The following is a 22803-nucleotide window of genomic DNA, read 5'->3' as shown; positions in this document are numbered from 1 at the left end:
CCAGCAGTCTGCTGCTAAAAATTGCAATCTGTATTCACTCCACTGATGCCCCTCTTTTCTTCTGAATGGGTCACAGAATCATAGAATATAATAGAGTTGGAAGGGTTGGAAGTTGGCAGGGTCATTTAGTCCAACCCCCTGCACAATGCAGGAAATTCACAAATGCCTCCCTCTAAATCCGCATTGCTGTCAAATGGCCATCTAATCTCTGTTTAAAAAAACCTCCAGGGAAGGACAGCCCGCCACCTCCTGAGGAAGCCTGTTCCACTCTGTCAGGAAGTTCATCCCCAACATTCTCCCCTTCTCCACTTTATCCTCACAACCACCCTGTGAGGTAGGTTAGACTGAGAGTATGTGACTTGCTCCAGGTCACCCAACAAACTTCGATAGGCCGAGAGGGGATTTGAATCAGGGTTTTACAAATCCTAGTCTGACACCGACCACTATACCATACCAGTTCCACTTTCTGCTCTTGGCTAAAAGTGGGCAAAGCTCAGTCTTACTTGGCGCTCTGTAATAAAAAGGCTAGAATGCTCCAGGAGCCACTGAAGTGCTTTCAATGTAATCAGAGCAAGGATACCTCCTGGAGATCCCTGGACAATTATGTGCTATTAAGTTGTCTATAGCAGGGATGGCCAAACTTGCTTAATGTAAGAGCCATGCAGAATAAATATCAGATGTTTGAGAGCCACAAGAGATGAACGTCAGATGCTTGAGAGCCACAAAGAAGGAAAATAGATGGAGGGGGGAGAGGTGGAAAGAAAGCAACTTTAACTTTGAATGTGTTCTCCAAACCGCTGGGTGGCTTGTCTTGGAGTGATTTAAAGCGACAAATGCCTTCTCCAAGCTGGCCAACAGCGCAGTGGGGGTTTCACAGTGTGTGTGAAAGAGCCACATGTGGCTCCCGAGCCAGAGTTTGCCCACCACTGGTCTCTAGTCTGTCTGCCTTTCTAACTGAGTCTCAGGAAATCATAGGAAGTTCCCCTGCTGGATCAGACCAAGAGCCGCTAAGCCCAGCCAACAGCACCATCTGTAAAAAGCCCCAACCCGCCAGAAAGTAGCCATTGTCTTCCTTCTGCTGCTCGCCCACCCTTCGGGATAGACCCCGATGCCACAGCGCCCCCCAACCCGCCCCCCCCCCCCCGCCTCACCTGTTGCCGGTCTCCATCTTCCTGGCTGCGCTGCAGAGCGCGCTCCACCGTCTCCCGTTGCGTTTCGCGCAGCAGATCCAGCTCCAGAAGCCCCGCCAGGCTGGCTTGGAGGCGCTCCCCGATGCGGAGCCGCTCGTTGCCGGACCACAGCGAGGGAGGCACGGCTCTGCGGGCCATGACCCCCCCGGGCTGGGGATCCGCTCCCCCCACCTCCTGCTGCCTCTTGGAGAGAGGAGGCTGCATGCGCTTCGGAGGAGCGCAGACTTCAGGAGGAGAAGGAGGCAGCTAACGGCAAAACTACCCTTGGAAAACTCGCGGTAAAGAGAAACCGGAGGAGAAGCGGGGCCGTGGAGAAAAAGCGGGGAGGCACCTCGACAGATGCCGGGCAATAACGACTACCGCGTTGGCGACGCGGAGAAAGCGCTCCGTGCCCGCGACTTTCTGCAATTCTCCGCCTGGCCAAGAAGAAAACAGCAGTTCAGACAAAGGGGATGGGTTTGAAAGAGTCACGTGGAGACAGGTTCCCTCTCTCCCTCGCCCCCCCTCCCAGTTTCTGATTGGCTCGAACTAGATAAAACATTCTTAAAGAGCAAAAAAGTTTTCCTACAAAAGAGAGCGAGCGAGCTAATAAACCAGATGGCCTTGACATTCCAAGCTCGTTTTCTTTGGCCCGATTTCTGAACATGGATTTTTTTAAAAAGAGATATATATATTTTCAAGGGCTGAATCAAAGATTAAAATGTTCCCAGCGTCATAGAAAGAAGAAAGAACCAAAAGTGGAGCCTGATAGAGCCTCCATAATTAGAAAGTCTCTTGCCAAATGGGAAGGGGGCAGGGTTGCCAACAGACCTGGAGAAAAACGTCCTGGCCCTTTACTAGAGGCTTAATGTGTGGAAATGAAGGAGAGATAAGTATCAGCACCTGGTAAATGACGTCCTTTGTTCCTCTGTTAAACGGACAGGGCATTTCCCCCCTCCAGGCCTGTTGGCAACTCTCCATCTGAGGGCCTGGCCTTCATTTATTTATACCCACCTTTTGCCGCAGTGAGGACCCAAGTCAGTTTGGGACATCATTCTCCCCATTTTATCCTAACAACAACTCTGTGAGGTAGGTTAGACTGAGAGAAAGAGAGCCAGCTTCCATAGCAGGGTGGACTGTGATCACACACACTAATTAATGCACTTTCAAACCATTTTCAACGCACTTTCCAACTGGATTTTGCCAGTTCACACAGTAAAATCCAGTTAGAAAGTGGATTGAAAGTGCATTATTTAGTCTGTGTGACTGCAGCCTACGACTTCCGGATCCTATTCTGATACTCAGTCTAACCCCCTGTGCCACAGTGGCAGAATTGATAATATTGGATTATTATATTTATATCCCTCCTAGTTCTCAGACAGCACACAACTGGCCAGAGGAACTCCTTTCAACATGATATCAAGGGTATCTATCTGGCATTCTAACAATTTAGCGCCAGACTCCTGCAGATATACTGCCTCTGACTATAGAAGTTCCTTGGCTCTTAATATATCTGACCCTCACAAGAGCCTAAATTTTCCTTTCTGAATCAGAAGAGACAGTCACTGTCTTCTGTAACATGACCTCTTTCTTCTCCACTGTAGCATTTATGCAGTGCTTTTGAGGGTTCAAGGTGTTTCACATACTGTCCTTTAGTGTGTGTAATCCTTACGACACCCGGTGAGGTAGGCCAGTGTTAGTAGTCCCATATTGCAGAGATTAAGAACATAAGAGAAGCCATGTTGGATTGGGCCAATGGCCCATCCAGTCCAACACTCTGTATCACACAGTGGGCAAAAATTTATATATATATATATATATATATATATATATATACACACACACACACACTGTGGCTAATAGCCACTGATGGACCTCTGCTCCATGTTTTTATCTAACCCCCCTCTTGAAGCTGGCTATGCTTGTAGCCGCCACCACCTCCTGTGGCAGTGAATTCCACATGTTAATAACCCTTTGGGTGAAGTACCTCCTTTTATCCGTTCTAACCCGACTGCTCAGCAATTTCATCGAATGCCCATGAGTTCTTGTATTGTGAGAAAGGGAGAAAAGTACTTCTTTCTCTACCTTCTCCATCCCATGCATAATCTTGTAAACCTCTATCATGTCACCCCACAGTTGACATTTCTCCAAGCTAAAGAGCCTCAAGCGTTTTAACCTTTCTTCATAGGGAAAGTGTTCCAAACCTGTAATCATTCTAGTTGCCCTTTTCTGCACTTTTTCCAATGCTATAATATCCTTTTTGAGGTGCGGTGACCAGAATTGCACACAGTATTCCAAATGAGACCGCACCATCGATTTATACAGGGGCATTATGATACTGGCTGATTTGTTTTCAATTCCCTTCCTAATAATACCCAGCATGGCGTTGGCCTTTTTTATTGCAATCGCACACTGTCTTGACATTTTCAGTGAGTTATCTACCATGACCCCAAGATCTCTCTCTTGGTCAGTCTCTGCCAGTTCACACCCCATCAACTTGTATTTGCAGCTGGGATTCTTGGCCCCAATGTGCATTACTTCGCACTTGGCCACATTGAACCTCATCTGCCACGTTGACGCCCACTCACCCAGCCTCAACAGATCCCTTTGGAGTTCCTCACAATCCTCTCTGGTTCTCACCACCCTGAACAATTTAGTGTCATCTGCAAACTTGGCCACTTCACTACCTACTCTCAACTCCAAATCATTTATGAACAAGTTAAAGAGCATGGGACCCAGTACAGAGCCCTGCAGCACTCCACTGCTTACCGTCCTCCACTGCAAAGACTGCCCATTTATACTGACGATGTCCCTATAAACTTGGACTGGGCGTTGCAAGCCGTGGCGGGCTGGCTCAGGCTGAGTGGGCTAAAGCTGAATCCATCGAAGACAGAGGTCCTTTGTGTGGGTTGCGGCGGGCCAGGAGGGGAGATCTCCCTACCAACTTTTGACGGTGTGTCACTGATACCAGTGCGCAGGGTCAGGAGCCTGGGAGTGCTACCGGAGCTTTCCTTGACAATGGAGGCCCAGATAGCTGCCACTGCCAAATCTGCCTTCTTCCATCTTAGGAGGGCGAGGCAGTTGGCCCCCTTCCTGGAACGTAGCGACCTGGCAACTGTGATCCATGCAACGGTCACCTCGAGGCTGGACTACTGTAATGCCCTCTACATGGGGCTGCCCTTGTACCGAACGCGGAAGCTGCAGCTAGTGCGGAATGCAGCAGCCAGGCTGTTAGTGGGACTACCACGGTGGGAATACGTACAGCTGCACTGGCTGCCGATTGTGTATCGAGTTCGTTATAAGGTGCTGGTTATCACCTTTAAAGCCCTATATGGCCGAGGACCTGCCTACCTTAGGGACCGCCTCTCCCCATATGTTCCCCAGAGAGCACTGAGATCTAGCTCCCAAAATCTTTTAAAAATCCCTGGACCAAGAGAGGCCAGATTGAAGGCAACTAGGGAGCAGGCCTTCTCCACAAAGGCCCCCAAATGGTGGAACCAACTACCAGAGGAGGTGCGAGCCCTGCGAGACCTAAATCAATTTTGCAGGGCTTGCAAAACCACCCTCTGTCAACTCGCATTTAAGATGGCACCCGGAGATGCCACCTAGCCATCCTATATACATTCTGAACTGTGGCACTTTAACTTAATTTATATTTGATACATTTTAATTGTTAATGAACTTAATTTGAATTGTATTTAACTATTTTAATTGTTTTTAATGTATTGATGGATTTTAGTGTAATCATGGTGTAAACCATGTCATGTGAGCCGCCCTGAGCCCGCTTCGGCGGGGGAGGGCGGGATATAAGAATAAATTTATTATTATTATTATACTCACTCTGCTTCCTAGATTCCTGAGATTGACAGCAAACAGCTTGCCCAAGGTCACCTAATGAGTCAAACCTCCAAACATTTTAAACCAGAGACCTCTAGATTTGTAGCCCAGTCTCCTAATTACTATACCAAGCAGAAACTCAAAGATGCACTAGCACAAAGGTGTCAAACATAGGGCCGGGGGCTAAATGAGGCCCCCCGGAAGGCTCCTATCAGCCCCACGAGGAGTAACTGGCTACCATCTGCCTTCTTCTCCCTCTCTTTTGCTTTCTTCTGCATCTCAGCTTGCTTTGCAAGGCTTGCTCAATTGCACATGAGCTACAGAACAAAACTCGATTTTTTCCATTGGTTGAGGCTTCTCCCCCTCCTGGTCCCCTGGGGAGGGAGGGAAAGAGCCAGAGCTTCCTTTGCCCAGTTCCTTGGACCCCATGGGAGAAATACAAGGAAAGCACCTTTAAGACCAGGGGTGGCCAAACTGTGGCTCTTTCATACATATAGTGTGGCTCTTGAAGTCCCCACCGCAGCACTGGCCAGCTTGGAGAAGACATTCGTTTCTTTAAATCACCTCTCCAAGCTGAGCCAGCTGGCTGCTTGGAGAATGCATTTACAGCTAAAGTTGCTTTCTTTTCACCTCTGCCTTCCTCCCCATCTATTCCCTCCCTGTTTTGCAGCTCTCATATTTTGCAGCCCTAAAACATCTGATGTTTATTCTAGACGCTCTTACATTAAGCAACTTTGGCTACCCCTGTTTAAGACCAACAAGTGCTAATGTTTTAAGCAAGTTTTATTTTTATTTAAAAAAAATCTTTGTTTTTAAAGATAAAACGTTAAAAAAAAATTATATCTCTGCTACCTAATCTTAAAATGGGCCCGACATGACAAGGTCTCATTTAGGTCAGAGCTGGCCTTCATAACGAGTTCGACACCTTGCTGCCCTAGCACGTGGCGATTCTATTTATTGAAAGAACTTGTCTGCAGCACACAACGCGGCAATGAGTCCCAACAGTTAATCGTGCGAGGGTGAAGAAGAAAGGCTTCCTGTCCTGATAGCAGGTGTTGATGTTCATGTCAATCAATTGCATTGAGGAGGACTATAAAATAAAGCTGGCGGCCAGCCCCTGTTCATGCTCTGCGTCCGCCCACCGGAAACACTACTGGGAGGTCCCGATTCTGAAACCACACCGCCTCCCCTTGTCGCCTCCGAAGAAGGACTTGTATGATTTAAGCGGCAGTTAATTTGTTAGTAAAGCTATATTGAGGGCTCGTTGTTTCTCGTTCTGTTCTCCCCCCTCCCAAAAAGGGGGGTTACTTTCGTTGCCGCTTTTCTGCCGAAAATGGATCCGCGCCCTCCATTCAAACACAGAAAACCCTTTGGTAAGTATCGACTCTATTCCCAGCCTGTGCAAACGCCCCTAACTTTGTATTGCAAATTGACTTTCCCGGCTAGGAGCGCTCCCTGCTGGCTAGAGGTGCTGCAGTAAATTGTGGGGTGGGGGCCGCGGCCGTAATTTGTTTTGTGTCCTTCCTTTGCTTGTTGAGAGAAAACTAACTTGAAAGGAAAAAAATGAGGTTTTTTTGTTTCTGATGGGACTTTACTTTTTCTATTCCAGCTTGCAGGAAGAGTGAAGTGGCTTCTATTCGCATCAAATTTCCCTGCAAACGACCGGTAACGTTTGGGGGGTATTGTTCTATTTAACAGTGGTGAATAATAATGTGGCCCAGGGGCAGGAGATAGAGAGAGGCTCTGCTCTGTTATGCGTGTTTGTAGGAGACCCAGCCATTAAATGGAACTTTTCACACAAGCTGCTCTACCTAACTGTGTACACTAGACACCTCCCATTTCAGTTCATAGGTGACTGTTCCCAAAGTACATTCAATCTATTATCCATTTAGTAACTTGCTGTGTTGAGGGTTGTTAGCCTCCAGGTAGGGCCTGGAGATCTCCTGCTTTTACCACTGATCTCCAGCTAGCAGAGATCAGCTCTCCTGGAGAAAATGGCTGCTTTGAAGGGTGGACTTTATGGCATTGTACCCTGCTGAGGCCCTTCCCCAGACTCCACTCTTTCCTCGATCCACTTCCATCCAGGTATTTCCCAACACAGACCTGGCAACCCTAAACCATGAACAGGCAAGTCAGTTTTCCCTCCACAAGAAACCTGGAAAGCACTCCCAAGTTTGCACTGGGGGGGTGGGCAGATCTGAAATTGCCAGCTTGCGGGCCTTGGTATCTCTCAGGAAGAGTCAGGGCTCTTTCCAGGAATGGCAGGACCATTGGGTGACTGGATACCTCCCCAGTTGCATGATTAACCCAATGTTATTTCCTTGCTACTGTTCAATAGTAGTCCCTCCCCACAAGCCAGTGTGGGGTAGTGGTTAGAGTTTCAGGTTAGGCTTGGGAGACCCAAGTCTGAATCCCAGCTCCGCTATTACCCCTGGCTGGGTGACTGTGGTCATAGGATTGCTAATCTCCAGGTGGTGGATCAAGATCTCTCAATTACAACTGGCCTTTAGCTGATAAAGATCAGTTCCCCTGGAAAAAATGGCTGCGTTGCAAGTTGGTCTCTATGGCATGTATGTTTTTATGGAATGTTGTTAGCCGCCCTGAGCCTGCCGAGGTGGGGGAGGGCGGGTTATAAATGAAATTAATAATAATAATAATAAGTGGCCAAACTGTGGCTTGGGAGCCACATGTGGCTCTTTTACACATATTATTGTGTGGCTCTTGAAGCCCCATCGGTTGGCTTGGGGAAGACATTTGTCCCGTTTAGTCACTTCGCCAAGCCAGCCGGCAGCTTGGAGAACACATTTAAAGTTAAAGTTGCTTTCTTTCCACCTCCACTTCCCCCAAGCTTCCTTCCTTTCTTCCTACATCTGACGTTCATGTCTTGCGGCTCTCAAGCATCTGACATTTATTCTATGTGGCTTTTGCATTAAACAAGTTTGATCACCCCAGCTCTATGGCATTATACCCTGCTGAAGTGCCTCCCCAAACCCCGCCAAAAAAAATTCTACAGGAATTTGTCAACCCAGAGCTGACAGCCCTGTGGGCCAATCACCCATTTTTAGTTTAAGGTAGCTCACAAGACTGTGATGCAAAGAAGGAGAGGAGAATGATGTAAGTTGCCCTGGGGGGCTTTCAGGGAAGGGAGAAAGGAGAAATGAAATGTCCTTGCAGGGCTCTGGCTTGTATGGAGTGAAATGCCCTCCTGTTGTAAGGGTGCATGCTGAAAGTGCATATCCTTTTTGCTTAATGCCTAGTGGTCTGATGTGGTGGTCGGCTGTTGTTTTTTTAAATACTCTATAATTATAGCAGTACTAACCTGGCAAATGTTCCTGAACTGTGTTGCTTCAGTGGGGTTGGTAGTTAGGTGAGGTTGCGATCACACACACTAAATTGTTAGAGAATTTGCGTGCAGCAGAAAAACACTGAAGAAGAGGGACAGGCAAACACAGGAATTAATAGACAAGAGAGACAACTGTATTCAACAGTGGAATATATTTACCAGGACAGTATCCAATATTCAGAGTCGTTGCCAGGCCAAGGTCATACACAGTAATCAGTACACACTTCAGTAGATAACAGTATACACCAGTAAGTATACACAGCACAATCCAAGCACAGTAGCACAGGATCAACACAAGCAGTGTTTGCTGCCGCCCGGACGGTGAGTCTCACAGTACCCACAATCCTTACAGGCAGGAAGAGCAAGCTCACTGAGCTTCCCTAAATACACACATCAATCATGCAAGCTCACCAGAGGTTGCATCAGCTCTGTGAGTCAGCATAAAGCCTAATTACAGGTGAGGTCATTCCACCTTACCTCAGTAACAAGAAACAGCTGGGCCATGATGCAGCATAACTCAGCATGACATTGCAGAAACAACATTACTATTACTAAGATGGAATCAGTCAGCCATTTTAGGACTGATTTCCAACATAAATAATGCACTTTCAATCCACTTTCAATGCACGTTCCAACTGGATTTTGCCAATTCATACAATAAAATCCAGTTGGAACGTGCATTGAAACTGGATTGAAAGTGCATTATTTAGTGTGTGTAATTGCAGCCTTAGTGTGTTTACTTCAAAGTAAAATTCCAATGAAGCGCTACCTTCACTGAGAGGATCAGTCTGTGTTTGAATTACACTACTCACGACTGCAAGTGGGCAGTCACATTTTACTTTCATTTACTTAATTTATGGACCACTTTTCTCACTGAGATGCAAAGGGGGAGGTTACAAAATTTTTTTAATAAGCAGTTTAATCAAACAGCAAGGGCCTCAATAGACAATACGGGAGAACTAGGATTATGAAATTGGGAAACCGCGCAAACAACAGCTGCACTGAAAAAAATATAATATGATACAATGGTATCCAGGTATGATATGATACAATGTGGAAAGGTAGATTTACAGATCTTAAAACAAATGTAAGAAATGTAAGAAAAGGAAGTCGATAGAGACAATGAACTTTGTAATAGACTTGTCCTCTCGCATATAAAGCAAGCATGCAAAGGATAGAGACAATGAACTTTGATAACAGAAGTTGATAGAGACAATTAACTTTGCAATAGACTTGTCCTCTCGCATATAAAGCAAGCATCTCAGCTGTTCCACACTGTTCTGTTCCCTTTATAGAAATGCCTTCCTGAACTCTTTCTGTTTTGCATATTCTGTGAAATGATAGCAGAATTGGAAGCCTGTCTGATGTCTTCACATAACGGTTCCTCATATGCAGAAATTCTCCACACATAGAAATTTAGCATCTTGGGGCTTGAATCTTCCTGACCAGTTTTTTTTTTTAATGAGGCACTCCATACACATTCAAAGTTGGAAATGGTGTAGCCCAGGGATCCCCCAATATTTTGGACCCTATGGGCACCTTTCCGTCACCTGAGTGCAAGTGGGTTCCTGAGCACATACAGTCCCAGCAACGGAAATATTGGGGTGAAAATTCTGGGTGTGGAATATTTCTTCCCACGCCTTACTGAAATTGAGTTCCTCTTCACATTGCAGGTGGTGACCCTTAAAGTCCTTTCTTATATCTTAAGCTCTCTAGATTATCCCAGGAGAATTTTCAGAGGAACTTGCTCTTGCCAACCCACTCCTCCTCTGTTTTGTTCACCTTTCAATCTCGACTGAGTTGGGGCATTTAATCTGATAAATGCAGTATTACAGATAGGCTCTAGGTAGGGATGGGCAGTATAAAACTCACCCAGAAGCTTGATAGCTTTACGTGGACACTCATATTTTGTGCCTGCTACTGGTTCTTAAAATTGAATTGTTGTATCCGCTACGAACATGGAGCTAGGAAATGCAAACATAGGGCTAGGCAAATATGGAGAGGAGCCCCATGGTGCAGAGTGGTAAGCTGCAGTACTGCAGTCCAAGCTCTGCTCATGACCTGAGTTTGATCCTGGTGGAAGCTGGGTTCGGGTAGCCGGCTCAAGGTTGACTCAGCCTTCCATCCTTCTGAAGTTGGTAAAATGAGTACCCTTCTTGCGGAAACTGCACAGGGGACTACCTTTATCTTTTTAATTGCTGAAGAGGGGCGGGCTAAGTGACGTGGTCTTTGTGGACAGTGTACCTTTGAATCTTGATGGGAGCAAACAAAGGGCTCTTCCCATTCCCTGCTTGCTTGAGCATCTTGGAGACATGTGATGAGCCAATGTATGAGATGAGCCTGGACCACTGACCTTACCAAGCCAACTGCATTCTTATTTCATAGGTGATCCTGGAGCGCTATGCCAAGGAGAAAATACTGCCCGTCATGAGCAAGGTCAAATTTCTTGTTCCGGAAGACCTCACTATGGGCCAGTTTGTCTCAATTATCCGGTAAGATCAGTTTATCTGTGCCGTGAATCTTGATCCACAGGGATGGTGCTTTTGGATGATCTGAGTTGTGTTGATTTTTGCATTCCTCCAGTGTTAGCCGTCATTTAGTCCCTCTAAGGTCTGAGTACCAGGAAGGCTACAAACCTAAGTCTCTTGTATCAATGAGAAATCCTCTTGAGTCACTTTTCCTTCCTCTGGGCTTTGGCAAGTCCACAGTAGTTACCTCAGGATCTCCTCTTCCTTTGGAAAACTCTGTGGGATTACTGTATTGTTGTAATTCGACTTGGAGCTGATAAGCCACTACATGCATAGACTTTTTTGCTTTCAACTCACAGCCAGCTTATGGTTACCCTGTAGGGTTTTCAAGGCAAGATATTTTCAGAGGTGGTTTGCCACTGCCATGCTCTATGTCCTGACACTGGTATTCCTTGGTGGTCTCCCAGGGCTTTTTTTTGTAGCAGGAACTCTTGCATATTAGGCCACATTCATGATGCAGCCAATCTTCCAAGAGCTTACAGGGTTCTTCTTGCAGGGCCTACTGTAAGCTCTTGGAGGATTGACTACATCAGAGGTGTGTGGCCTAATATGCAAAGTTGTTCCTGCTGCAAAAAAAGCCCTGTCAGGTCTCCTACCCAAATACTGACCGTCAGACTCAGCCCTGCTTAGCTTACAAGATCAGGCTAGCTTGGGCTATCCAGGTTAGGGCAGCTCAAATCCAACTTGAATCTCTCCTCTGCAGTTAATATGTTGAACATATGAACATATGAAGCTGCCTTATACTGAATCAGACCTTTGGTCCATCAAAGTCAGTATTGTCTTCGCAGACTGGCAGCGGCTCTCCAGGGTCTCAAGCTGAGGTTTTTCACAGCTATTTGCCTGGACCCATTTTTTGGAGATGCCAGGGATTGAACCTGGGACCTTCTGCTTCCCAAGCAGATGCTCTACCACTGAGCCACCGTGGGTGGTCTTAGTCAAGCTGCAGTTCCCCTAAACTGCAGCTCTCCCATTCAGTTAACAGAACACCAGCCTCCCATGTGGGATTGCTGGAAAGATAACTTATAATAGTGCATATATTTATACATAAACCCTTAAGTATTTCTGCAGTTTTATTTTTAGAAGAGTTGTGTTTACTTGGGCACTGCAGTTTTACCCTGACAAAAGGAATGTCCGGAGGGCCCTAGCAGGTTGTAGAACCAAGGGGGTTAAGTATCTGATAGGCCAGGGGTGGCCAACGGTAGCTCTCCAGATGTTTTTTGCCTACAACTCCCATCAGCCCCAGCCATTGGCCATGCTGGCTGGGGCTGATGGGAGTTGTAGAAAAAAACATCTGGAGAGCTACCGTTGGCCACCCCTGTGATAGGCTGCAAGCAGGGCATTTTTTTGTGGAAGATGCCCAGCAGGAACTCATTTACATATTAGGCCACACCCCTTGATACCAAGCTGGCTGGAACTGCGTTCCTACTCAAAAGTCCTGGCTGCGAGTGTTTCCACACTGTATTGGGGCCTGATTTAAGCTGCAGTTACATTAATGGGATTTAAGAGAATCTAGTTTTGTGGGGAGGAAAAATATCTCATTACACATGGGGTGGGGGGAGAATTGGTATGATCACAAGCCTTGTTTTATCTACTTTTGACTGCCTTTCTCACTGAGATGTCAGGCATATTACAGAATAAAAACAATGTATTCTCACATCATGATATTTCTTACTCTCTTCCCTCAGAAACAGAATGTGCATTGGCTCCACACAAGCCTTCTATTTCCTGGCTGATAATAACCGCAGTATGGTTAACATGTCAGCCACCATTTCTGAAGTGTACTCGGCTTACAAAGATGAAGACGGCTTCTTGTACATGACTTACGCCTCACAGGAGGTGTTTGGCTGACAGCACTGAGCTGTTCAGGGAAAATTATTGGTTGAAATCAGTTTCTGCCTCTCTGACCACACCACCCACCTTCTCTTTAAAAACTGGATTGTGTTCTTCTCAGAATGCTGGACTGGATGTATGCTCCTCTGCTGTGTCACCCTTGGAGATCTTTCTGAAAGGTGGAAGCTGTCTTGCCAATGGACGAAGTAAATATTTTGGGTTGCCTCTTGGGTGATAGGCATTAGGGAGGGGATGCAATGTTCTGTATATCACAGTGTTTCAATTCAGAGCCCTTTCTAGGCCCTCTAAAGTCTTCCAGTTCTGATCTGGGCCCTGAGGTGTCAAGGGGTCACCTGGGCACTGTTGATGAGGCAGCTATAGCTATGGTCCTCTCAAGTAGAATAGATTGAGCTACCCTTAGATGACAGCTTTTAATTAACAGTCAAGGGCAAGTTTTAGGGGAGGCTTGCTATAGGTAGTAGTTCTCACAAAATGGAGATGGAACCCTTCTTACATCATGCATCATTGCTGCTTTCAGGAAACTGCCTCCTCTCTGGGGTAGGTGGTGGGTTTTATTGGAAACTTTCGTGACACTTGGGTACATTTTTTCCTTATAAAGATGCAAATCCTGCATGAGGGTGGAGGGGGGATGCTTCACTGCAAATTGAGAACGAGAGTTTAGAGAGCATCTTCACGTTGAAGAGGGAATGAATGGATTGGTGAAAAAAGCAAGGGTAAATACATCTATATCTCCAATAATATTGGAAAGAGACTTGTTTTTTTTGTCAACCAACCACTTTTAAGACAATTGTAATAGGTCCATTTTTGAGTAGAAAGTGCACGTTTTTAAAACTGGTCTTCACACTGTGAAATCTCTTTTCTTGTTCTTGTCCATGTGGACACCTCCTTTTTTCTAGTGTTTCCTAACCATTGCTACTGGCAGCAACGTATGCTGTTTGAGGTCTAAGCTTGAGGGATAATAGCAGGGGCCATGCAAACCATTGCCTTGCCAGGATCTTAAAATAAGCTTTACAGAACATCAGCTGCTGGTTTAAAGCAGAGCCCTTTGCAAGATTTTAATTCCCTTCCAGGCCTCGTAAACTGCTGTTCTAGAGTCTTACTGCTAATTCTAACACTGTTCTGTAATGGAGTATAAAGCTTTTAAGATTTGTGTGCCTTTTTGTGTGGCTGGTTTTAATAAAGTTGGAAGTATCTGGCTACAGTGTAAGTTGGCAACAGCACACTTGGTCTTTTAGTGTGGGATCAGGAGGAGAGATGGCGGTGGCAAAATACCTGGGTCGTTTCTTGCTGCAAATCCGGAGATGGGAAGTTAAGAGACTCTTCTTCTGGACCAACTTATAGCTGAAGCTTTAAATGAGCAATTTGCAACAGAAGGACGGGCCTTTGCTGCTAGTGGGATGGAGGGAAGGGGCCTGAAGTTGGGGAGAAAAGCCCTCCCAGCATATATTGCCCCACTTTTATGACCTAATACAGTGAATGAATGGATATACTTGCAGTCAAATGGGGTGATGGAAAATTCCTTTGCTGCAGCTCACAGGTGCTTTTCTTTGTAATTAGTAGCCAAGCAATTTGGATTAGAACAATGGTGTGTGTGTGTGGGGGGGTCTAACCTTTTCCCTTGTGCTGTTTTTGGCTCTACTCTGTGTTTCACTGAGGTAAAGATAAGGCATGCTGTATGATACCTGTATCTGCTTCAGCTGGGTGAACATGCTGTATGATAACTGTGCCTGCTTCAGTTGGATGAACATTAGCTCTGTGGGGTTGTTTTCAGTTGGAGAAACAGCAAGGTGGATATGGGAGAGGTAAAGGTTTAAATCCCAGGCGTCATGCTTCTGTAGATGCTCCCAATGAAGGAAGAAGTGCTTAGTGTGTCCCTGTATCTTGCTTTGGCCCCTTAACCACAAGCATATTTTAAAGGAAGGTTGATTGTGGAGTTGTTCCCACACAGTAGAAAGCTAAAAGCTTTTGGAATAGCTCACAGTACGTTGAGGGTCCTTTTGAAATCTTGGGAAGAGTGAACAGACACTCTTGGGTTTACTTGGGCCTCATTGGGCTGAAATGCATTATGGGTATTGTACAACTTAATCTCTGTCAGATAAAGAGCTGTATGTGCAAACTTTATGGCTCATATTTTCTTTAGAGTGGGGAGGGGGAGGTAAGAAGCCAGAAGAAGGCTTATTTTGTGGGAAAAGGCGGTCCTGAAGGCTATGAAGAGCAATGGCTGTACAATAAGGGACAGTCCGCAGGAATATTCCTAGCTCAAGGCTAGATTCACAAATGCATTGATTCTTGTTTGTTTCTGAGGCTTGTGTAAAATATCCGTCGTCTCATAGTGCCTAGTGTTAATGCCCAGTTGGCAATATAATTGACTTGGTTGATTCCAGGCACATTAGAAGTCAGATAAATGCCTACCTTTGACAGTCACTGTGTATGGCAGTGAATTTGGTAAATTCTTTTAGACTTATCAGCTTTGAAACATTTTTGAAAGCTGTAAAACATCGGTACTCATGCCACGGCTCATAGAGCTACATCTGCAATACCCAACAACCAAAAGAGCCATGTGACTATTACAGGCCCTATGCACCTCCCAGACACACAATGTTAGGACCATATAATATGTTTGATGTAACCTTAACAACCGGAATATCTCTGAGCACATGAGGGTTGTCTCTCCACCCCTGCTGAACCTGAGCCAGCCCTTGTATATATGGAATGAGGAAAATGGCTCAAAAGTCAGATTTGTCACACAAAATGATGTGGAACCTTTCAAGGTCTTCAAAATTCTATATAAAGACTGGTTGTGAAAAATAAAGTGCTTTTCCCCTGTTAAATGATCCCTTCAAGTTGGACTGTACTGGGATAGAAGATAGGGTGGTTAGAATCTTTCTGGGCTAAGATTTTTACTTAATGGAATTTTGTGGGCTAACATTTGACAGTGGTGCTCCACCCAGCTTTGGATGTAGAACCATTCACATCTGCACAACCTTGATATAATCATGGAGAAGTTGTGTTTTTTAAAAAAAACACTTGTGTATATTTGACCCTTTTTTGTCTTCAAACAATTTTATTGGTAACATATGGTGATAAATTTCAATTTCTTACTTCATTAATAATTACTTTTTTTTATTCTATCCCATATATTACTTTCTACCCATCCCTCCCCCCTTTGACCCTTTTTTGCTGCCCAGTGTCCTCGACCTGATGTCCAGGTCCTGGACTTCGAGATCTGCTGGCCCTCCTCAGGCGAATTATCAAGACTGAGGTTTGCCTCAGGATGAGCAGCACTGGAAAAAGAAGACTGCAGATTTATACCCCGCCCTTCTCTCTGAATCAGAGACTCAAGAGTGGTTTACAATCGCCTATATCTTCTCCCCCCACAACAGACACCCTGTGAAGTAGGTGGGGCTGAGAGGGTTCTTACAGCAGCTGCCCTGTTAAGGACAACTCCTGAGATAGCTATGGCTAACCCAAGGCCATTCCAGCAGCTGCAAGTGGAGGAGTGGGAAATCAAACCCGGTTCTCTCAGATAAGAGTCTGCATACTTAACCACTTCACCAAACTGGCTCTCTGATGAGGAGCAAGCCTGCAACTGAGAGCTGAGATTCTTGGCATTCGGGCAGGAGGAGGGGGCCAGATAGGGGCACCTGGAGGCAGAGAGGAAAAACAGGTGGCCAGAGAGAGAGAGGGGTGCAAGGCTGCCATCAGGGAGGTAAAAGCTCAGCAGGGACCAGTCGGAACCAGTTTCGACCAGTCTTCCCTGGAACCTCCCAAGGAGAATGGGAGAGGAGCATGAGGACATCTAACACAGCTGAAATGAATGAGAGTCTGGGGAGGGGGGCTGAGGATTGGTGCAGGAGAAAAGACCAGGAAAATGGGGGAATGAAGGGAACCGTGAGGATTCGCTTGAGGAGAAAGCTTGTGGAGAGGCCAGGGAAGAGAGAGATCTCGACCTGAGTTGTTTTCCCTCAAGGCCTTGGTGGAAGATAACAGTGGCAGAAAACTGTTTCCCACTTAACTCCCCACCTGATTCTTCATCCTGGAGGTCTTTTTGCCTGACAAAGGGAGTGAGAGCGGTGGAGAACCTGACACCCAGTCACAACTGACTTAGAGCAGCCCCATGGGCTTTCAAGGCAAGAGATGTTCAGAGGTGGTTTGCCATTGTCTGCCTCCATGTTGCGACCTGGTGGTCTCCCATCCAAATATTTACTTAGGCGATATAGTCCGTCCTTTCCCAAAAATGGGCTCAGGGCGGATGACAACATCCTAAAAACAGTATAAAATAACAGTTAAGAAGCAAATCAATACAATTTAACAAATCATAAGAAGGTATACAAGGTGGCTCAGTTGGGCACATATAGTTGGGCACCTGCTTAGGTTCTGATGATTGAGCTAGCCTGGGCTGTAAGCTGAGTTAGTGTGGGCTAGCTCACAGATTTTTAGCCTCCAGCGCACACATCTTTGTCTTAGCTCAGGAAAGATGACCCCAGAGCACACTATGACGTAGCTCACAACTTCAATGCCAGTAGCTCACAAAGTAGAATTTTTGCTCACAGAACTCTGCAGCTTAGAGGGAACGTTGGTGAAGACTCCTATTAACTATGAAATGATCCCAGTTTTTCTAGTGCTTTTACTTCTCTTTTCCCTCTTCATCAGCCAGGACAGGGCCAGCTGGTTGGAGAAGCCTCCCACCCCAGGGACCAAGCCTTGCTCATTTCTCTGGACAGCTGCTGCAGGAATCAGAATCATAGAGTTGAAAGAGACCTTCCAGGGTCATCTAGTCCAACCCCCTGCACAATGGAGGAAATTCACAAAAACCTCCTCTAGAGTCTGTGCTTCATGCTGAGACGAGAGAGGAAATAGAGATGGAAATCAATTGTGTTCAAGCTTCCTCCTGCAGGCGTATGCCTGGTCAGGCCACAAGCATTGCAAAGGGAGACACTGCTGTTGGGAAGGCTGTGTGCCTTTCTACTTTCTTTGCCATTTCCATGGCACAAGCCCCAAAGCTCATATGAGAGAGAGAGAGAGAGACCAAGCTACTCTGCCTCATGCTGGGGAGAGCAAGAAAACAGCAAGAGAAGGGTGCCCAGCAGAATGGGAGGGACGGTGGCTCAGTGTTAAGAGTATCTGCTTGGTAAGCAGAAGGTCCCAGGTTCAATCCCCAGCATCTCCAACTAAAAAGGGTTCAGGCAAGTAGGCATGAAAAACCTCAGCTTGAGACCCTGGAGAGCCACTGCCAGTCTGAGCGGACAATACTGACTTTGATGGACCGAAAGTCTGATTCAGTATAAGGCAGCTTCATATGTTCATATAATGTCATTGTAAGCCAGCCAAGCAGTATTGTGAGCCTTGCTTAGCAAGCAGAGTGGGTTTCTACAATGGGAAGTTTGCATGCCCTCTGCATGAGGTACAGGTCAGGTGAGAGGGTAAGGTGCCTGGAAAAAAAGCAAATTAGCTATGAAAGGGGAGGGGGGTTTGATATCACACACACACACTGTGGTCTGCTTGTTGGTTTCCTGGATGACTTCTACAGTGGCAGGTATTTTACTTTCCCCCCCTCTGTGGCCAGCTTGTTCATCTGGCAGCTGGCCAGGTGTTGGGATGAGAATACAGAAGTTGCTGAGAAGGGAGGGCCTTCAGCTCCACCCCTGACATGAGTAGGGTTGCCTGGAGATTTTGGGGGTGGAGCCTGAGGGTGTGGTTTGGGGTGGGACTTCAATGGAGTATAATACCATAAGAGTCCATATTTCAGAGCAGCCATTTTCTCCAGGGGCTGATATCTGAAAGCCAGCGTGGTGGTCAGAGTGGCAGCCTCTAATCTGGAAGGTTTGATTTTGTAATCCTCCATATGAAGCCTGGTAGGTGATCTTGGGCCAGACACTGTTCCCTCAGAACTCTCAGCCCCACCTGCCTCACAAGGTGATGGTTGTGAGAGGAAAGGAAAGGAAGAAGATTGTAAGCCGACTCCTTAGGGTAAAGAAAAACGGTATAAAAACCAACTCCTCTTCATCTATCACCAGGAGATGAAATAATGGGAAATCTCCAGCCACCACCAGGAAGTTCAGCAACAAAAGTGAGAAACGTGGATGAGATGACAATGAATAAAGGCTACTGCCTCTGTGTAAATAACACCATGCTAAATAGCATTGCAACAAAATATAATAATCTTTGGGAAGAATAGTTGGATGTTTCTGATTGGTAAGATTTTCCACTTGAATGTAAAGCTTAGACAAAAACATACAGCAAAACGAGTTTAGTATTCTGAGGACGCTTGTTAGTTGCTTCTTGGGATCAAGTTGGACTGTTGCTCAAGATGGAGTATTAATGGGCAGTGTTTGGAACACAAAATAAATCTGCGCATAGGAAAAAGGTCACTGGTTCACATTATAAAGGGTTATCTGTCAGATTTTGAAGGTTTGGATTAGCGATTCCATGCTGTACTTGTTCTGTGTATTCCAGCAGACCATTAGATGGACTTTTACTATTTGATTGCAATTTGAGAAAAAAATTTATTTTGTTACAATCATATTTAGTATGGTGTTGAGACTTACAGAGAGGCAGTGGCCTTTTCTCATTACCACCTGGAAGCTGGCAGCCCTATGAGACCTACACCCCTCTTCCAAGTCCTTTCAGCAGCTATTTCAAGGTGGGAACCACTTGCCAGCCATAAGTCCTAAAGGGCTGGGCTTGCACTCTATCCTGAAACATGGGCTAGGATAGGATGACAGTGCCTAGAAGAGCTGCAGGTGGTCCTTGAGCTGTAAGAGCAATGGAGGCTGCAATCTTCTTTAGATGAAATTAAGGTATTCCTTCTGGCCCATTTCCCTTTCAACCCTGCTGCAGAAAGGCCAAGACTGAAGAGAATCACGTAGCCACGTCCAAGTTATTAAATGTGCACCCTTTTCTCTTTTTTTGTTGACATTTTGTGTATGTGTGTGCCTGGAAGCCATGGAGACTTCTGGTGAACCCTACTGGGGTCATGGAGGACATTCAGAGAAGTGGTTTGATACGGTCTGCCTCTTGGTCATCCACGGAGGCTTTCCATCCAAGCATTTGTCAGGGTTGGCCCCACTTAGCTTCTGAGATCTGATGAGATCAGGATTGCCTGGGCTATCTAAATTCATGGCAATGTGCTCCTCTTTCTAAGCTGTGTTAAGTGGACAAAGGGACATGGTAATCAGCCTACATTTCCCAGGTTTGGGGGTAGGTGAAGTGAAATAAATCTAGTTTAAAGCAGAGCAAAAACAGAAGCACATAGTTTGAACTCTTGGTCACAATTCTGGCAGTGTTCTGTTCCTTCACTTTCTTACGTTGAAAGCCCTATATACTCTGCACTGGAAATCAGTGTGGGGGAAACCGTTACATTTCGAACTGGAATTGTCAACAAGGTCATTGATGATATGGATAATTTCTTGGCAGATGAGAACTCTGCTGGATCAGACCATAATGTAATTCACGGTGGCCAACAGCAACATAACATCCAAAGTTTGCAAGAAGAGTCTGAAGGACAGTTCTACTGCCCTGCTTATCTCCAGGCAACTGGTACCTGGATAGCTACTGCCAGAGACTATGGAGGTTCCATTTCCCCACCATGTATCAGTCTGGTTTTGTTTTAAGCCATCTGAGCCTGGCTGCTTTTCTCAGGCAGTGAATTCCGTGAAGTGCTGTTCAGTTCTACTGGGTGATCCAAGTAGAAAATAGAGAGGAAAAACCTCTCCCCCCCGCCCCACAGGATCATAATTCCATGATCTTCCATCTCCTTTCATTCCTAGTGTAGAAAAAGAGTATGGGGTATACTTGAGAGATAATAATCCCTTCAGGTTCTAAAATTTAAAACACTAACATGCTGAAGAGCAAATAAAATTGTCTCTGGTTTAAATTTATATTGCAAATATATATACGTACACAAACATCCTGGAGAAAGAGAACACACAACAGGAAACAAAGTGGACAGGCTTACTTGGTGGTTGGTTTTTACTTTAGATGGTGTGTTTTTGGCAGTGAGGCTGCTGACAGTTAACTTGCTGGAGAAACACGCTATATATACATTAGGATGGTTATTATCATTATTCATTTGATTTATAAACCACCCTCCCCCAAAGGGCTCAGGGCAGTATACGCCACAGTTTAAAACAGAGGTGTTGAATTCATTTGTTACAAGGGCCGGATCTGACATGAATGTCACTTTGTCAGGCCAGGCCATATGTGCCATAAAAGGTAATAAGAGGTACCAGAGAAACAAACTTTATACAGGTGATTTCCGATGCTGAATGGTAATAGCAGGGGAGATTGGATTAGGTGTGATATGCAGAAGGTGTAAAGATATCAGCAAAGACAGGAAACCTAGGTCTCAGTTTAGTACAGGAGGATTCAGTTTGGGAGGATGCAAAGAATGAATGGAAATAAGCCTGAACCAAAGAGCAATGACTCACAAAGCACATACCCTGCCGCAAATTGTGTTAGTCTTCAAGGTGCTACTGGACTCTTACTCTTTCTACTGCTATTAGAAACCACAATATTAAAAAAACCAGTGGAGGAACATTTTCACCTTCCAGGACATTCACCAGCTGACTTAAGAGTAGCAGTTCTCTTACAAGAGAATCTCAAAAGGGAGACTGGAAAGAGAGACCACTGAATTGAAACTGATAATGAAACTCAAGACAATGCTTCCTCCTGGACTGAACTGAGACCGAAGTTTCTTCTTTCATTATCAATGCCTGCTATTGTCATTTGGCATCTGAAATTACTTCACTCTCCAAGATATAAGGGCAGTTGGACTCACATTCTAGGTGTATCTGAAGAAGTGAGCAGTGACTCGTAAAAGCTCATGCCCTGCCACAAATTTTGTTAGTTAAGAGGCTACTGCACTCTTGCTCCCTTCCACTAATAAGGAATGCAAACTGTGCTCTTCGATTTCTTCCCCCCATCTGTTAGAACTCGAAAGCGGGATCTCTCCGAGTGCCATGGGACTCTCTCTCTGGCTCTTTCTTTCCCTCCTTCTCCCAGCCCGCCCCCCTCCCCTGCCAAAGAAGTGTACAGGCACACAAAAGCTTATACCTGGAATAAAATGTTGTTCTTGGTCTTCTTGAAAGTGCTATGGGACTCTCACTCTGGCTCTTTCCTCCCCCCCCCCTCCATGGGAGAAGCCCTCAGCCAATCGAGAGAAAGGAGGCATGGCTTTCTTTCTCTCCTCTGCAAAGCAGGAATAGGAGAGACTGGGGGAAAGCCAGCTCCAGTGCTGGAAACAGGAAGTAGGAACAGAAAGTAAGAAGCAGCAGACCTTATCAGAGGTCTGTTTGCAGGCCTGACTGGAGTCTTGCAGGGGCTATATCTGGCCCATGGGCCATATATTTGACAGCCCCAAGGGGTACTATTGAGGTTCTACATAGTGGCAGACTTTCAGGTCTGGAAGCCGCTGCCCCAATAGGTAACCCCAGTGAGGCCAACAGCTTTGGAGAGAAGGAAGAAAAAGCAAAAGGGATACCGGAAGGGTATGAGTCCTGAGGGTGAGCTGGAAACTGGCAGTGGTAGCTTTGAGATTCTGAAGCAGGGACTGGAGAAAGAGGGAACGAAGCAAATTTAAGCTGAATAAAAAGAGAGTTCAGGGCTATGCCACCCACACAGGGGAGCACTAAGCCCATGTCTCACAGCCTCCATTTGTAACATGGGAATATTAGAATGATCTCAACAGATCAGCCTCTTTAGCCAGAGTTCATAGAATCACAGAGTTGGAAGGGACCTCCAGGATCATCTAGTCCAACCCCCTGGACAATAAAGGAGATTCCCAAGTACTCCCACACACATCTCAGCGACCCCTGTTCTATGCCCAGAAGATTGCAAAAAAAGTCTCCAGGATCCCTGGCTAAACTGGCTGGAGAAAAACTGCTGCCTGACTCCACCCACACGACAGGAGGAGATGATGTCACTGGGGACATGCCAAGCGGCTTCCTCAGAGATGTAAAATTTCTGGAAATTTTAAAGTCACAGGAATAAAACGCAGGTGTCTTTGATTGTTTTCCACCTGTGAGATAGGAAACAATACATTTTGAAGGTTAAAAAAAACAAAAAACAAATTCTG

At 45.8% G+C, this 22803-nt stretch overlaps 2 protein-coding genes across 2 annotated transcripts in view; one reads left to right on the top strand and one right to left on the bottom strand.

Annotated features, from left to right (window-relative positions):
• Positions 1-1644, bottom strand: part of LOC132582474 (dapper 1-A-like) — a 32551-nt gene extending 30907 nt beyond the window's left edge. The window contains exon 1 of the mRNA XM_060254064.1: positions 1152-1644. Coding sequence (XP_060110047.1) covers positions 1152-1394 — 243 coding nt within the window. The 5' untranslated portion in view covers positions 1395-1644. The remainder of the gene's footprint in view (positions 1-1151) is intronic.
• Positions 1645-6070: 4426 nt separating this feature from the next.
• Positions 6071-13935, top strand: LOC132582483 (microtubule-associated proteins 1A/1B light chain 3C-like). The gene is made up of 4 exons (XM_060254076.1): positions 6071-6379; positions 6616-6671; positions 10735-10841; positions 12563-13935. The coding sequence occupies exons 1-4, from the start codon at positions 6340-6342 to the stop codon at positions 12723-12725; spliced, it is 366 nt and encodes a 121-aa protein (XP_060110059.1). The 5' UTR covers positions 6071-6339; the 3' UTR covers positions 12726-13935.
• The last annotated feature ends 8868 nt before the right edge of the window (positions 13936-22803 follow it).

Source organism: Heteronotia binoei, chromosome 1 (genome assembly GCF_032191835.1).
Source record: "Heteronotia binoei isolate CCM8104 ecotype False Entrance Well chromosome 1, APGP_CSIRO_Hbin_v1, whole genome shotgun sequence".
In the NCBI taxonomy this organism is placed as follows: domain Eukaryota; kingdom Metazoa; phylum Chordata; class Lepidosauria; order Squamata; family Gekkonidae; genus Heteronotia; species Heteronotia binoei.
This window is presented reverse-complemented; position numbering and strand designations above follow the sequence as displayed.

Bases quoted from the DNA above. Each gene is read 5' to 3' on its own strand.
- LOC132582483 (XM_060254076.1), top strand. From the start codon at position 6,340: ATGGATCCGCGCCCTCCATTCAAACACAGAAAACCCTTTG. The intron at 6,380-6,615 runs GTAAGTATCGAC...TTTCTATTCCAG, and splicing joins CAAACACAGAAAACCCTTTG to CTTGCAGGAAGAGTGAAGTG. The intron at 10,842-12,562 runs GTAAGATCAGTT...CTCTTCCCTCAG, and splicing joins CAGTTTGTCTCAATTATCCG to AAACAGAATGTGCATTGGCT.